Source organism: Peromyscus eremicus, chromosome 6, assembly GCF_949786415.1.
Source record: "Peromyscus eremicus chromosome 6, PerEre_H2_v1, whole genome shotgun sequence".
NCBI lineage: Eukaryota > Metazoa > Chordata > Mammalia > Rodentia > Cricetidae > Peromyscus > Peromyscus eremicus.
This window is the reverse complement of record NC_081421.1, coordinates 26,617,936-26,633,308: the sequence shown is the minus strand read 5'-3', so window position 1 is coordinate 26,633,308 and position 15,373 is coordinate 26,617,936. Positions and strand designations below refer to the sequence as shown.

Here is a 15,373-nt window from a genome sequence, read left to right as displayed (position 1 = left end):
ATCTATAGCTCCCTCTTTCCCATGTGGAACCCAGCTTCATCTATGGTTACTACCGTCAAGAACAGTCTGGAAGCACCACTGTGTTAAATCTGTTGGAGTTTAGTGAGTGTACACTGGTTATGATTTTCCTACTATGATTGTCAATTTCTCTAAACTTTGTACTGTATTCGGAGAGTTATGTTTGGGGCCTAAGAAAGGGGGATGTGGAAGACGCATCATAATACTCATGGCTTGTCTTGTGTCCAAGGATTTAACTGGAAATCAAAAGAGGAGAGCTCTAGGCAAGTTTATCAAAGTTCTGTAGGAATGGATCCAGGCCCTCGGCTCCATAGCTGGGAAGAATTCCAGTCTCTCTACCTTTGTCATGATTCTGTACTTTTCAGATACTGAGCTCTAGGGGAAGGTCCAAGAAACCACAGCTGCCATCAAACACTGCTCCCCTGGGTCTGTTATAGTCCTTCTCACAGCACGAGGAAGTTAACACCTTTTGTCTTTGTCCTAGGGAAGGTTCCCGCCTCTGTGCTTCCTCTGCTAGTCTGGGTTTGATCTGCCGAGAGAGAAGTGTTTTCTTTCATGGGCTGTGGCCAGGACCCTGAGGGCTGTGACTTCAGAGTTGGAATGGGAAGGGGACCTTGAGTGAAAAGATGTTCTGAAGAGAGATTTTGGCAGCAAAGTAGCAACACACTAGCTTTGGGAGTTAGCCTTTTGTTGTTATTATGAACATAATGTAACTCAAAATTTTCTTGCAGTAAAGTGGGCTGATGGAGGAAACCCCATGTCTGTTGATGAATCTGTCATCCACAGCATTTCACAAATGGGCATTTGAACTGAAAGAATAAGATGGGAGTGGAGTGAGTCATGCTGTGAGAGTACTGAGGAAATCCCAGGGCATATTTGGTTTTTACATACAAAATAGGTGGCAATAAAGAATAGATAAAAACCCCAAAGCCAGTTACAGTCACACCGTAGGGAAATGAGGATCAGTGGGAAATGCAGAGAATGGGAGATAAATTCACACTGGATATGGCTAAGCTATGTGGTTCTAACACATCAGTGTGACTGAAAGTAACAGTTCTTCCTGTTCTTCCAGTGCTTGTCTTTTATAATCCCGGATCAGTGGGGCAAAGCGCAACAGCATCCTGCCCTAACTGAACCTCATGAGGACACAACCCATCTGTGATGAGCACAGATCAAAACAAGGTAAACAGTTGCAAGGACAATCAGCGCGCCACTGCAGAAGGATGAGATCTTCTCTGTGAGTAACTGCCTTCAGCATTCAATTCAGAGGCGGCCTCATGCAATAGGAGTGGACAAAGAATCAACTGAGCTTGGAGTTTCTTCAGAAACGCAGTGATGATGGGCAGATCTGGACACATAGTGTTGCCACAGATCTGTCTTTCTCAGGCAAAACACCAGACAGTGCTCGACTGTCAGTGCTATGCCACAGACACTGGTATGTAATGTTGTGTTTGGTACTTTTCCTGGTAACTATTCCCAACTAAATTCTTCTTGAAGTCCACAGTTCATAGGCCTCCAATGGAGGACAATCACAGGTCTGAATGTGATGAACTGCATAGTATTTTTAATACTTGAGTCTTTTAAAATAATAAATTCAAGAATTGTTTTTATAACAAGTTTTTCTCTATATAATAAAACTGATATTGGCTTAAGTGGAAAATAGAATTCTGATGGACACTGAACTAAACAAGCAACTTCTGTGCTTACCTTAAACGCCATGAACTTGTGGTAAGGTTTAGGGGCCCAAGCATATATCTCCACTGCATTCTTTAAGGCGATCACCAAGAACTTGATTCTCTCATATTTAACTGAAAGGGAAAAGAAGAGTAAAAGTTTAGAAATGACATCAATTTATCCAAGAATTTTTGTATTAATGAATAAAGACATGGATGAAGACGTGTACCTGTCTACATGTCTCCACAGTTGAGGTTATTGTCCTTGGAATAGATTGATCTATCTATCTATCTGTCTATCTATCTGTCTATCTATCTATCTATCTATCTATCTATCTATCTATCTATCTATCTATCTATCTATCTACACACACACACACACACACACACACATTTAACTTCCTTTAGTGTACCTGGTTGACACAATGCTAGAAGTTTTTAGGTTTATATTAAAGGATTTTTCTTCATCTAAAGATCCATATCAGCTTAGATATTTAGATTAGATATTCACTTGGATGAGGACCTATGCCATTTTCTTATGTTAGTTGATATGGATATTCACTTTGGTAAGGACCTACACCATTTTCTTGTGTTAGTTTACATGTCTTGTGTGTTTACTTGAATGTAGTTATGGCAAGCTGCTAGAACAATTAACAAACTTGTAGAGACATAAGCTTATCATGCACTATTATTTGCTTATTATTCACATTTGAATTCTAATGATTAAATGAGGTAATTGTTTATATTGCTAATGAAAGATTGAATAACAGGAGCCCTGGCTTCTGTCAGTGGCTTGTTTTCAAAGCTTCATGTACTTTGACAAACCCTTTCATTATTTATGAAAATAGAATGTTATGGATCTTCACTTTTAGTTTTATGGCTTTATTATTACACAGTCTTAGTTTGTGTAATGAAATCTGATCACTATCATCTTCGGGCTACTAAATGTCAAAGAATACTAGCAAAATACTTCTATCTAAAGCAAATTCTACAGCTTTGTCAGAGCCATGTTTAGAAGCAATGCTCCATTTTTCCCCACAGTCACCCTTGAACCACTCTGCTTTTTTCTGCAAACAAGCATGGCTTTGCAATAAAGAAACAGATTGTCTTCAAGACAGAAATGCATGTGGACAGGAAGCGGCCTGCTGCTGCCTGGTGGGAATGATGTGGGCTGTGATACTTGGTGATACTTTGCCATACAATCAGATTAAGGTAAGAGAAAATTGCAGTTTCAGAATATGACAAGAGAGGACCAAATAATTCCGGTTCCCAAGCAAAAGCACCAGCGGAGCCCAAGTGTCACGGGACCGCTGTGGAGAAGAGACGCCCCCGTGTGGTCTGGTTTGTGAATAGTACTGTGCCCATTCAACATCTCACCTGCCTTTGACAAGAACTGCTTAGCAGGTTTCCATGTGCCTGGCATGTACTAGCTGCTGGGAAGCAATGCAGACGGGACCGGGCTGTGGGGATGTGCTTATGAACCTCATCTATAGCTCCCTTCATCACACCTTTAGTTTTTCTAAATAAGTGCATATAAATAAGCCCACTCTACTATAAAGATTACAAAGACTTCTTTAGGGGACAACACACACAGGGAAGCTGGCTGACTTGGATCTCCTAGTCACCAGTCCGGGTTTCTAGTGTCTAAGACGGTCATTTGGAATGAAGGTGGAGGAAAGGGGCATTGGAGACTGTCCTAGGACAGGGCCCTCTCGAGCCGTCAAAGGATCACACACTAAGTTCCAGGACAGGACAATAGGAATAACTTGATTCTTATTTTCCGAGTTACTTTTCAGCATCCCCCGCATTCCTGTCCCACTTTCTGTCATCAGCCATGTAACACACATGGCTGGACCGACTCCAGAGGTCACAGTTTCAGACCTGTACAGTGCACAAGGGCGCCTTTGGAGCAATGTCTAAAGCTCCACTGCTACTGTAATTTCTCGGATTAAAAACAAAACTTAAATACTGTGTATAGTTCGCAAACCTTCAGAAATGTCCTTATCCATCTCCATTCTCAGTTGACAGATTTAATAGGTAAATATTCACAAAAGGCACTCAGTTCCAAGTATGGACAGTATCTCCTGATTTCACAGCATGAAAAGAATCAGTTTCCAAAGCCATTTCCTCTTCCCTGCAGCTCCCACTCACAGCTATTACACATACACCACTTCTGACCTCATACCCTGACCGTACTCACTCTCAAGTTTTGATTACAGCAGTCTGAAGAGTTCAGATCATTTCTCTTCACAGCTAAGGCATGCAGTACATCATGATGACACATTTCCTTCTTGCCCTTCCTCATTTCTTCACTTCCTTGCTTTCTATGTATCTAAGTAGATGTGAACTTTCCGCTAGGAAGTGTCTTTCAGCATGGTCAAACACAGCCATGATCTACTCATGGCATTTTACTTGTTTGTTGGTGCCAGCCCTCTGGAACTCCACACTGTCTTGCTCTGCAGGCCTGTGGCAATCTGGTATCAGGTTCCTTTGGCCATCATTCTGGGCATTTCCTTTATCTTTTTCCTGAATTACCAAGTTTTAATTTTTTATTTTAGAGGGACACATCCTCCAGTAGCTTTCAAAGAGATAGTGTATGACATGGAATGTTCCAGAGATATGGTATGCCTATTAATGTCTTCCCTCTGCTCTTAAAGCTGATGTACAGTTTGATAGTATGTTTAATTTTATGTGTTAATTTGACTGGGGCCACATCATGTTCAAACATTTGGTCAAACGTTCTAGGTGTTTCTATAAGACTTTTTCTGATGAGAGTAATATTTGAATTAGTAGCCTGGGTAAAGCAGAGTGCAGTGGGCTTGAGCTAAGAACTTGAAGATCTGAATGAAACAAAAGGCCGAGGCCTCCTGCTATCCTCAGTCGAGATCTGAGTCCTTCTGCCCCGAACTTAGGTTGAACTGTCATGTCTTCTATGATCTGGAGCCCTGCTGGATTTCTGCTTGGAACCACACCGTCAATTCTTTGGGTCCCCAGGGTTTTGAACTTTAATTAAATCACACAATTGGCTCTCCTAGGTGTCCAGATTCCCAACTGAACATTTTTGGGACTTCTACGTTTCAAAAGTTCAAAGAGCTAATTCCTGATAATGAGTCTGTGTCTCTGTCTACATTTCAAGTCTGTTTCACCGGGGGAGGGGTGTCTAACTCTAACAACACTCCATTTTATGTGTTATAAAGTGGCTTGAAAAGATCTTTTGAGATTGTTTCATGTATTGTAAGGACAGGAATGACCTTGAACATCTGATCTTCCTGGTGAGCTAATCAACTGCCATCAGTCACTTTAGAAAAGGAAGGTAAAGAACTTTTCTCCCATGACTCTAAAAGTTAGTATCTGTACATTTAATTTTTCTAAAGGCAATTTTTTCAAACTCTTTCTTGGGAGTATAAACACACTGCCAGCATTTTGGGAGCTATCTCGGGAAGGTTTTTATGTGTGTGTGAAGGTGCACGTGTGTGTGAAGGTGCACGTGTGTGAAGGTGTGTGTGTGAAGGTGCATGTGTGTGTGAAGGTGCACGTGTGTGAAGGTGTGTGTGTGAAGGTGCACGTGTGTGCCCTCACAAGTATTTTTACTGTCACACAGGCTGTGCAAACTCTTCCTCCTTTGCTGCAGGGCTGAGGCCTGCCTGTGGGGGAGGTGCTAGGCTGTCAAGACTTCTTGTATATTATTAAAGGACCAGCCTTAGTAATATACTGCCCAGGGGCTCAGAAGAGAAACTACGAATGGCGAAAACTATTTTTTCGGGGAAAAAGAATCTCAGCACACCGAGTTCTTTAGTCCATTTGCTTTTATCCTCTCTCAGTCTCTAGCTTTACAGTTATATACCCAAACAATCGCAATCCTCCTCCCCCCTCCAGCCAGGTCACCAGGCCTGAATTCCTGCAAGGTCATAAAGGCAGGTAAGAATTTCCCTCAGGCAGTGACTGCCAGGCGTTCTTTTACAACCCAAAATGGGAGTGGTAAAAAAGGAGGTCAACTGAGTGCTAATGACTGGTTAGTACATCAAAAAAGGGATCTATGTGCTCAGTCTACATTCCTAGAAGTGGTTAGGTAAGAAGTTAGGGGGCTATTAGTAAGGTTGTATAAGAAAGGAGGGTCTTACCCTAAACAGCACAAGAAATAAAGCTATCTGCCTGACCTAGGAGACAGGTGTTGTTGTCCTTGGATGCTTAGGTCTGTTCTTAGAGAGTACAGAGGTGTCTCTGGTAAGATACTTTCATCTGTCAGGGATGGTCCTGGCCAGATGCTGCTAATGACAATAATTACAGAAAGACCTGTAATTCGGGATCCTGGCTGCGTTACTGCTCAGAAGGTTATCCAAATACTCCTTTAGTAGAAGGAAAGTGTGCCCAAAGAATGATGGAAACGCTACAGTAGCACACGAGAAGCTCATAGCAGGAAACGGCTAATAATCAAAAGCCAAATATCACCAAGGCTCCTTGAGCCTCAGCTTGACCTCTGGAAGGCCCTTGGCATAATCAGCTGAAATCCTACTTCATATTATGCGGCTTGTAGCAAAGGCTCTTCCTCTCTTCTCAGCAGTCCTGTTCTCAGCTCTGCCATGTGCCTCTATCCTGTGGTCTTGCCTGGGTTTCTAATCTCTCTGGGCTCTGTGGGGTGGATGGCTAGTTTTGATAATGTTCCCCACAGTAGGTTAAGAATGCAGCGGCCTCTACTCCGCTCTCTCTGACCCAGTTACACACACTCTTGGCCATCTCTTATTTGCTGGCTTCTTTTCCCTTGATTTATTCAATCTTGGGGGCTTATTGCATTTTTAAATTTTTTATTGTCATTTTAAGGAACTTTGGAAGAAGCACTTATAAATATTCAAGCTGAAGCCTAGCATTTTATTCTAAATGCATTATCTGAGTTTCATTAATGTGGCTTTGGGGGTAATAATTCAAGTACACTTTAGGGTCCAGCTACGTTTTAAACTGGTGACACACACACCTTCCACAGCAGATAGAGAGCACCAAACAACCGGGGACTCTCAATCTCCCAAACTGAGACTTACCAACTTTGTAATGTATACAGCCTTCCAGGTCCCCGACTGTGATCCAGCCCTGCTTCTTTTCCACTTCCGGGTCATTGTGCAGTATTCTATTTCTTAACCAGGAAAGATAGTAAACGCGGAGCTTATTCTTCTTTCCTGTTGGAATAACAGAGTTTTCAATTCATGCTCTGTGATAACCTTTTCTCCATCTCCCCTCACCTCATCTAGATTGTTGCTGGCATCCGTGTGTTTGTGAGGGCAGATTAACCGGTGTTCCTGCTCGCCTCACTCTGTCAGGACTTGGAACAACAAACCCCACTGTTTTGGTCAAAACCCACTAACTGTACTTTTTACCTTTAAGCAATTTCTTATTTGAGGAAGTGACTCTACTCTCTCTTCCTAGGTCTGCTGAATGTGATAAGTTCTAACTCTGTGACAGAGTTCCAGAACATTCTAGAGCTAATCTGATGAAGGCATATTGACAAATGGACATTTTAGCCTACCTATGTGTGTCTCGCCTCCTCTAATTTTCTGTCCCTTCTCTTTACCTCCGCTGTCACATCAAAGACAATTGTTAAAAGTTTCATTTAGCTGGTAAGACAAAGGAAGTTAACAGAAGAAAAAAAAACAAATTCAGTAAAACAATTTGAGTTTAGAGGATGATATTGGACAAAGTTATGGTGTTGAGGTCACCAAAAAGAATATTAAATAAAAACATCAAAAAAGGAAAAGATATGGACTTGGAACTTAAAAAAAAGTTTAAAAGTTCCCTTTCTCAGGAAGATAAAACAACAGCTTGATGGTATGCAAGGCTTATGGAGAGCAAAAGGAATCCACTCCACTGGGTTATTTGAGTACCAGAGAGAAAATGCACATCTCTATGGCTCTTTCTTAAGGAGAAATTTAGGCTGGTGCCTTCTATCTCTCAGTATTTTCCATTCCTTTAAGGAGGTTTTCTGTTCTACAGATGGGGTGTGCACTAGAAGAGAATCCACGAGAGCGTCCCTCACTGAATCCACGATAGTGTCCCTCACTGAATCCACGAGAGCCTCCCTCACTGAATCCACAAGAGCGTCCCTCACTGAATCCACGAGAGCGTCCCTCACTGATTGGACAGAGGACCGCAGCAAGGCTTACACTGGGGAAACACACACACAGTGCCATTTGTCTGTGTAAGCAGAAGCCTAGAGCCCAGGTGCTCAGGACAGCTCCAGGAGCAGAACCAGTGCTCCATCTTCTGGGGAGAATAGGACCTGAACAGTTCAAGAGTCTCCTTTCGTATTTCGATTATCTCTTCTCTCCCTTTGTGCTCCATGAGGAGCGGAAATAGGGCTACACTGAAGGATGAAGACTTGTCATTAGCAGCAAAAGAGAGCCTGCTTGAATTTTCTGGTAGCATTTCCACTTTGGATAGATGACAGACAGATGCATGGTTTCAGTTTTGGTTTGAGAGTGTAGGAATCAAGGAAGCAATTGGCCAGAAACAAAAAACACACAGAACTCAACTGAAATCACAGTATAAGAACAATTTACTTGGTTAACCTTTATTTGCAACAACAAAAATCTAAACACTCAGGAGAGCAGTAAAGCAAAGAGGGAAATCCGTGCCAAGGGACCGCGTTTTCCAAAACCCCAGCACACCTGCGGAGTTAGACTTGCATCGTCAAGGCTCAACCCAGAAGTCCTGTGTGGGCCTCTTTGCATAATAAACATGAATAGTAGAGCTCATAAACCAGGCTGCATGATGGGAAAGTGTCAGAGCCCTCAATACGGAAAAATGCCTGCACCTCACCCCAGAGACTGACCGTGGTCTAGGGGTAGCTTGGGGTATCACAGCTTTCAAGCGGTTCTAACATGTAAGCAGTACTGTGGTTCCATAGCTGATGAAATAAAAAGGGAGGAGTGTAATTTGTTTACCTTTTTCAAACACCATCAAGAAGAAAAAAACACCTTCTTATCAATAAAGAGACTCCACTTGTATTTTTTCACTGGTTAATAATGAGGATTACTCGTCTACCAAGGTCTTTTCCCCATTTAAAAAGCTATTGATGGTATAAAAATGCACCAGTGAGGATGTCTCCACTCTATCCTCTTTCTAGAATAGGTTACTGAGAAGTACAACTGTCCTTAAAACATCAGTGGATTATAAGCAGACATCTTGAGAAAAAAGAGACGCCTGTTTGTTAATTCACCTCCCAGAAGCCTTTATTTTGGTAATCTTCATCTCAGAGTAGGACAGTACCTGCAGTGCAGACAGCTTAATAAGAGTCTGCCTGAGTTTTAAGGGATGCAAAAGCCAAAATACACAGCTTTTGTGACCAGGTCTGCCTCACTCAGGTTTAATGCACACAGGTAAGTCTTCCTGTGGAGGCCAGGCCCTCCAGCATTTCAACATGCATTGGTGATCTCCCCCAGCTACAGTGCTGGGCAGGGAGTCTTCAGAGAGCAGGCTGTCACCTTCCCACCTGAGCACACCTGGGGGTCAGCTCAGCTTGGTAACATACCTGATATTGTCACAAGAACATTTAGTCCTTCTAGTACGTCCATCTGCTGGAACCGCCTCCGGTTGATCAGATTGTAGACTTTGCCTTGGCCGCTTCTGTCCAAAAGCATCAGACCATTCTCAGTTCCCACCAGAAGGTTCACACCTGCAAATTTAAGAAGCACACAAGAACTGGGTTTTTATGGGCCTCAACAGTTTTACCTGGATCCCTACAAAGCCCAGAAAACTGTTTCATGCCAATGTAAACAAATGGGCAAGTAGATGTTATGGTAGATGGTGTTGAGACAGAAGGTCCATCTCACTAATCACATCACTGTTCCTCCGATAAGAGAACTACGATTTTAATTTTTAAAGTGGAAGCAGCAATACACCACACCTATCCATTTACAGAGAGTACTTGCCAAGGGGAGCCTCAGGCAGAGGTGGGTAAGTAAGCAAAATTGCTCATTTTCCCCTTATGGAGTTTCTTCTTCCTTGGTGCTCCCTGTGTGTTCAGCTTCTTTCTTCCTAGAACAACCCCCCCCCCCCCCCAACACACACCCCTACTCATCCAGTGGTTTTGGAGGCAGCTGACCTAGCCGCCTTCAAAACACAGAAGTTTCCACTTCTGTACCCTATCAGCATAGAAGCCTTGCCTCATCCTCACAGATACACTGGAGGTTCTGCTCTCAGTAGGGGAACTGATAAGCCAGTCAAGGAGAAGCTGAGTCATAGAAATACTGATTTTAAAGAATTCTGTTACCTAATTCTACCCAGCACTCTGTAAGCAGTGGTCCTTATCCTTAAAGCTGGAAGATAAGTAATTTTATCTGGATAAGTATAATCCTAAAAGTTCATACCTAAAGAAATTAGTCATCCACTTATTAAGATGTACCTCCATCGAGACATTCACTGTGCAGTGGATCCTAAACATCGCTTGGTATACATCTACCTTCTGAAAACATGAGTATCTACTTGTCAAGCCCCACCATGTTAAATGTGGTTATTTTGTTCTCCAAATCTCATCTTCATACTGCAGAACCGTTGTGTCTCACACGAAACAATCCTAGGCTTCAATATTTGTCCCTGCTAACATGGCAAATGCCTTTAATCTTATAAAATTATGACGTCCCAATCAGAGCCTGGCAATGGAGACGGGTTCAGTTGGACCACATCCTGATTTTCCTATGATGCTGTAAGTAATATAGGCCAAGACCTTGATAAACTCTCCGTGCACCTACACTAGGTTTGAACCTAGCTGGTGTCTTCAGATCTACTTGAGAAGAACTTCCTACTGATGTTTTCAATTGAAAAGGGAGGCTCCCCACTTGCTGCTCTTTTCATGTTTCACCCAGTTACTGCTGAGTCTGGGGCCTTGGGTGAGTCACCCAAATATGCTGGGTTTGTTCTTCAGCTGTGAAAAGGAGATAATGCCTTTGGACCCCTTGTAGGATGCTACATGGATCACAGAGATCGAATGTGGGGTACCACGTGCAGTGCTAGACACATAGTGCCTGAGTATTAAGGGGTGGCTGGTTCTGTGGTTGATATTCACTCAATGCTCTACATGCCATCTTGAGTACAAAGTCTTCATATATAAAACCTATTTTTGGTCACTCCTGAGGTGGTCCCACACCAGTTCCCTCACACCTGTGATTATCCTAGTGTTTTCTGCTGATAAAAGCCATAGGCTTTTTAACACTTTAAAGTAAAACAAACCAACGAACAAACCACCAACATACCCCACAGAGCTGCACAGAGTATTTCGGAATTGAAGCGTTTCTTGTATTTTCTGATTTCCGGCGTGTCACTATGAGGGCGAATGTTGGTTGGGTTCACATTTACCACTGAAATCTTCCTTGCTTCATTGAGTTTGGCCTGTTCTTGCCTAAGAAGTTCGCTAGTAAACAGGGCTTTGAGAGAAAGAATTAGAGAAGTCAATAGCATCTTAACAGCCAGCCAGTGGAAGCATGGGGGAAGGGCTTGGCTTGGGGTGTCTTAGAGTGAAGGCACAGGAATCATGAGTATTTTAGACTTGTTTTAGTAGGATAAAGCATGTCATCCACAGAAGCAAAACAGGCTTATAGACACGCCTTTGGGTGGTGTAGAAAATTAATATTAATCTCACAGAGTCAAATACACCATTCCTGTAACTGCAAACAAGGAGCAGCTCCTTTGGAGATTCCACATAAGCTGACTTCAATGATTAGTGAGTTGCAGAAGGCAAAGAATAAGGCCATCCTCTTAGTGAGCCAGACCTGTGACGGAAGTGCACGCCTGCAACTCAACCCAGCTCAACAAGCATTTATGGAGTGCTCAGCACCACACTACTTCGAGCATAGCATTATACCCAGAAACTGTTTTTGAGAACTATGTGGTAGGTTTGGAGATCGCTGCGGGGTGGCTTTTTCTAGTATCCTGGGATACCTCTGCGTTTCTTCCAGAAATATAATAGGAAAAAAAATCAGGGTGGGGGAGAAAATAATTTGCTTTTGGAGTTCCACAAAGTAATCCATTCTAAAGTATCTTTGTCTTAAGACAGGGCATCAGCAATAAATGGTGTAACCCGAGTTGGTGAGTTGTCCCTGGGTTGTACAGGAAAGGAAACCTGTTTCTAAAACTGCGCCAGGGTCAGCATGCTTACCAGCAGCGGATGACTCATCATCTTCTTCGTCTTCATCAGTGGGCGACGTCTGGTACACTCTGGGGTCCACGAAGGGGGTGAAGGAGGCTTTGGTGCTGCCTCCTATACCATACTGATCAAAAAGAGAAGGAGGACTCAGTGTCGCGGCACAGGTAGCACTGGCCTTGCTCTGCCCGGCTTTGCCACTGACCACAGACTCCTCTGTGCTGGCCGTTCACTCTCTAGGCAGAGCGTGGGCCTCTGTCCAGTCTCTCCCAGTTCTGGTTAGTCTCCAGAAGGTATATTGTAGGCACTATACCTTGAGGGCTTACTTTAAATACATCTGAAGGGCTTAGACTGTACCATAAAGGCATAAAATCAGAACTAGATTAGGGAATAATATATTCAATATTAGCATTTGGTGTCATAATGTAATTGAATTTGTTAAAAGAGGTGCTATAACTATTTGCCCATTTTGTCTGTTATCATCTTTCCTTCTACAGTACCCATTGTGTGTGTGTGTGTGTGTGTGTGTGTGTGTGTGTGTGTGTGTGTGTGTGTGTGATGTGTGGGTCAGAGGTCCCTATCAGTGTCTTCCTTTATCCCTCATCTACCTCACTTTTTGAGACAGTCTTTGAGCTCACAGCTCATCCATACGGCTTGCTTGGCTGACCAATTGAGACTTTCTGCTTTCCCCCTCTTCTGGTGCTGGGGTACAGCCACATGCCACCACATTTACATGCATTCTGGGGATCAGAACTCAGGTCCTCACGCTTGTGAGGCAGGCACTTTAGCAACAGAGCCATCTCCCAAGCTCCCTGCTCATCCCTTTAGTATCACAAACACCAGCATTCAACATCTGCAGAACCCTTTGTGGGGATTCCTATTTGAGGCATAAATTTTTAGTTTTGTTATTAGAGTTTTTTTTAATAAAGCAACATTCCTAAGCCCTAATCATATAAAGATAAACTTGCAAATATCCAGTTGGATTTCCTAATTCAAAAAGATCCAACTTGATTCCCCTCAAGATTTTCCCTCTACCCTTTGGAATCAAATTCCTTCCATCCTCCTCCCATTCAGCCCCTCCCCAAAGCAGTCCTTCTGCATCTGTTTTCTCTTTCATCTTTAGGAGTCCAGAGAGGAGATGATAAAACATTTCCTCCTGGAGCTGGGATGGCAGCAGCATTTGAAGCCAAGTCCTGTTCTGCAGTGGCCTGCTCTGTGGCCCCAGCTTGTCACTGGGAGAGGACTTTAGGTGAAAACAACTGCCCACACTGCAGGAGGCCTCAGCCGGAGGCTGTGCTTTTCCAGATGCTCATGAGTTCCTGTCCTTGGGGCACGTGAAGAGCATGTACATCATAGAAACTCAGTGTGGGGGTAATGTCAAAGCCAACAGTGCACGTGCTCTGTAAAAACATTGAGGGCCTTATGTGTGAGTCACAGGACCACCATGAAACATGACAGCCTTGAATTCATCCAGCGATGCCCAAGAACTGCCTGTGCTCACTCAGGCTCTCCTAGGACTGCTCCCACATAGGACAGACATCTTGTTTCATCTTCTTGCTGCAACTTGGAGAAAGAGCCAATCTCTTGTTCATTTATTAAACACTAGGGACCTATATTTCATAAACAAACCATTTCAACTTCACTTTATTCAGGTCAAGCTTAGGTTGACTAAACCAATGGAAATAAGAGTCACAAGTGTTGGCTTTGAAATCTCACTGGTCTGTAGTTTCTCCCACTGGCTTGGGACACGGGAGGTCCAAGCACTGTTGTAACTAGCTGTGTGTCTTGGACAAGTCATTCAACCTCTCTAAGTTTCAACACTCTCAAGTCCCGTCCACAACACAGGAATCCGGCCAGATGATGTGTGGGAACGTTTTGTTGCTGTGTCTGTGTGGTTTCTCTGAGTATTGGCATCAGTAGCTACACAGCAGAAACCACACAGAGAGTCTGACAGAACTTGGTGTTTGACTACATCAAGGCGCAGAACCCATGTAGAACAGAGCTTTCATGGCTACTGCCGGGCACCTACTTCAGTTCCAGAGTCCATCTCCTGGGAATGGGTGGAGACACGACCCAGTCCCTCGGTGGGAGTCCCGGCTGGGGAATGGCTCTGCTGCACAAGGTCTGGGAGGTTGATGTGACCCGCGAAGCCATTACTGTCACTGTGGCCAGATCGCTTCTTCTCTTCAGCCGTCTGAGGGGGATAGCACACAGAGGCCATTAGAGAGAGAGAGAGCAAACTGAGGAATGACGTCACTCCACACATTCGAATGTAACAGGCTCCAAACTGATCTCCCAGGGGATATAAGATGCTACACAGATCAATACCTCTCCGCAGATGAAGGGACTCCAAATTGATTTACTAGGAGTATAGGATGGTAACACTGAAATTTCTACTTTGTCTAAGAAAACAAAGACATGAAGAATTGTTAATATTAGTAAGTGGACCGACTTTCAGGACTTATGCTGCTGAAAAGGGTGAGGGATGCCGCAGGATGGAAGGCAGAGTCAGGACCAGATCTGCCAAATTTCTCCTCTGCAGTATGTGTGCACGTGTGCATCTCTGGATAACTGGATTTATAGACTATACTGTCAGATTATATAGAACTGATTGCTCAAATCCAGCTGAAAAGAAGCACTGGAGTGAAATGATACCAATACCCCCCCCCAAAAAAAAGAACCTGTATTTCAAGAAGATGCAGAGATATTATTTACCCAAATCACAGGGTTCTTTGCCATTCATAAAGTCAGAACAATGATTGATCAGGTCTGACAGGAGTCCCAAATCACTGAAATGACCGAGCAGACCATTTGAAATAGACTTCAATTCTCCCTTCGGTAGTGTCCACCCTTTTAGCAAATGACTGCTGCACCTTGTGACGTAGGCAAGAAAGAGCTAGTCATCACGACCGGAAAGGGACTTGAAGTACTCTTTATAGCATTCCTTTGAGCATCCCTTCCAGATGATGTATAATGTGGGGCTAGAAAGATGGCTCAGTGGTTAAGAGTGCATACTGCTCTCGCAAACTACCCAAGTTCAGTTCCCTGCACCCACACCAGTGGCTCACAATTGTTTGTAACTCCAGCTGGAGGGCATGCAATTTTATCTGGACTCTGTGGGCACCAACGTTATCTGAACTCTGTGGGCACCTGCATTCCTGTGCACATACCCACACATATACACACATGATTGAAACAAAAAGAATCTTTTAAAAGGCACTTTATAATGCATAAATTGATGCAGTGGGACAGAACTATGTACACGTTCTATGAATATGATCTAAAATTGTTATGGATAGGAGTACATGAGTTAAATGCTTCCAAGCTATTGCTCCAGAGAGCAGCCTCCTCCCTAAATCCAGGGAACAAAAAGGATTAAAAGGAACCCCCAAAGCCTGTGCATCTAATGGGCTAGCTTTGTAATTCCCCCTTGCTCCCGAGAAGTGTAATTTAGCACTCACAGATCAACCACTCTCCATGTCGCTAACTCTGCCCCATCCGGTCTCTGGTGGGTCTTTCTATTCTCAGCTTGTGTGAGATCACTGCTTCAGTTTCCAGG

At 43.5% G+C, this 15,373-nt stretch overlaps 1 protein-coding gene across 1 annotated transcript in view; it reads right to left on the bottom strand.

The window, feature by feature from the left end:
* Positions 1 to 15,373, bottom strand: part of Tnik (TRAF2 and NCK interacting kinase) — a 414,277-nt gene that overhangs the window by 7,160 nt on the left and 391,744 nt on the right. Inside the window, exons 24-29 of the mRNA XM_059265292.1 lie at positions 13,844 to 14,008; positions 11,830 to 11,941; positions 10,928 to 11,098; positions 9,208 to 9,351; positions 6,725 to 6,859; positions 1,726 to 1,826 (exon numbers count right to left, since the gene is read on the bottom strand). Coding sequence (XP_059121275.1) covers positions 1,726 to 1,826; positions 6,725 to 6,859; positions 9,208 to 9,351; positions 10,928 to 11,098; positions 11,830 to 11,941; positions 13,844 to 14,008 — 828 coding nt within the window. The remainder of the gene's footprint in view (positions 1 to 1,725; positions 1,827 to 6,724; positions 6,860 to 9,207; positions 9,352 to 10,927; positions 11,099 to 11,829; positions 11,942 to 13,843; positions 14,009 to 15,373) is intronic.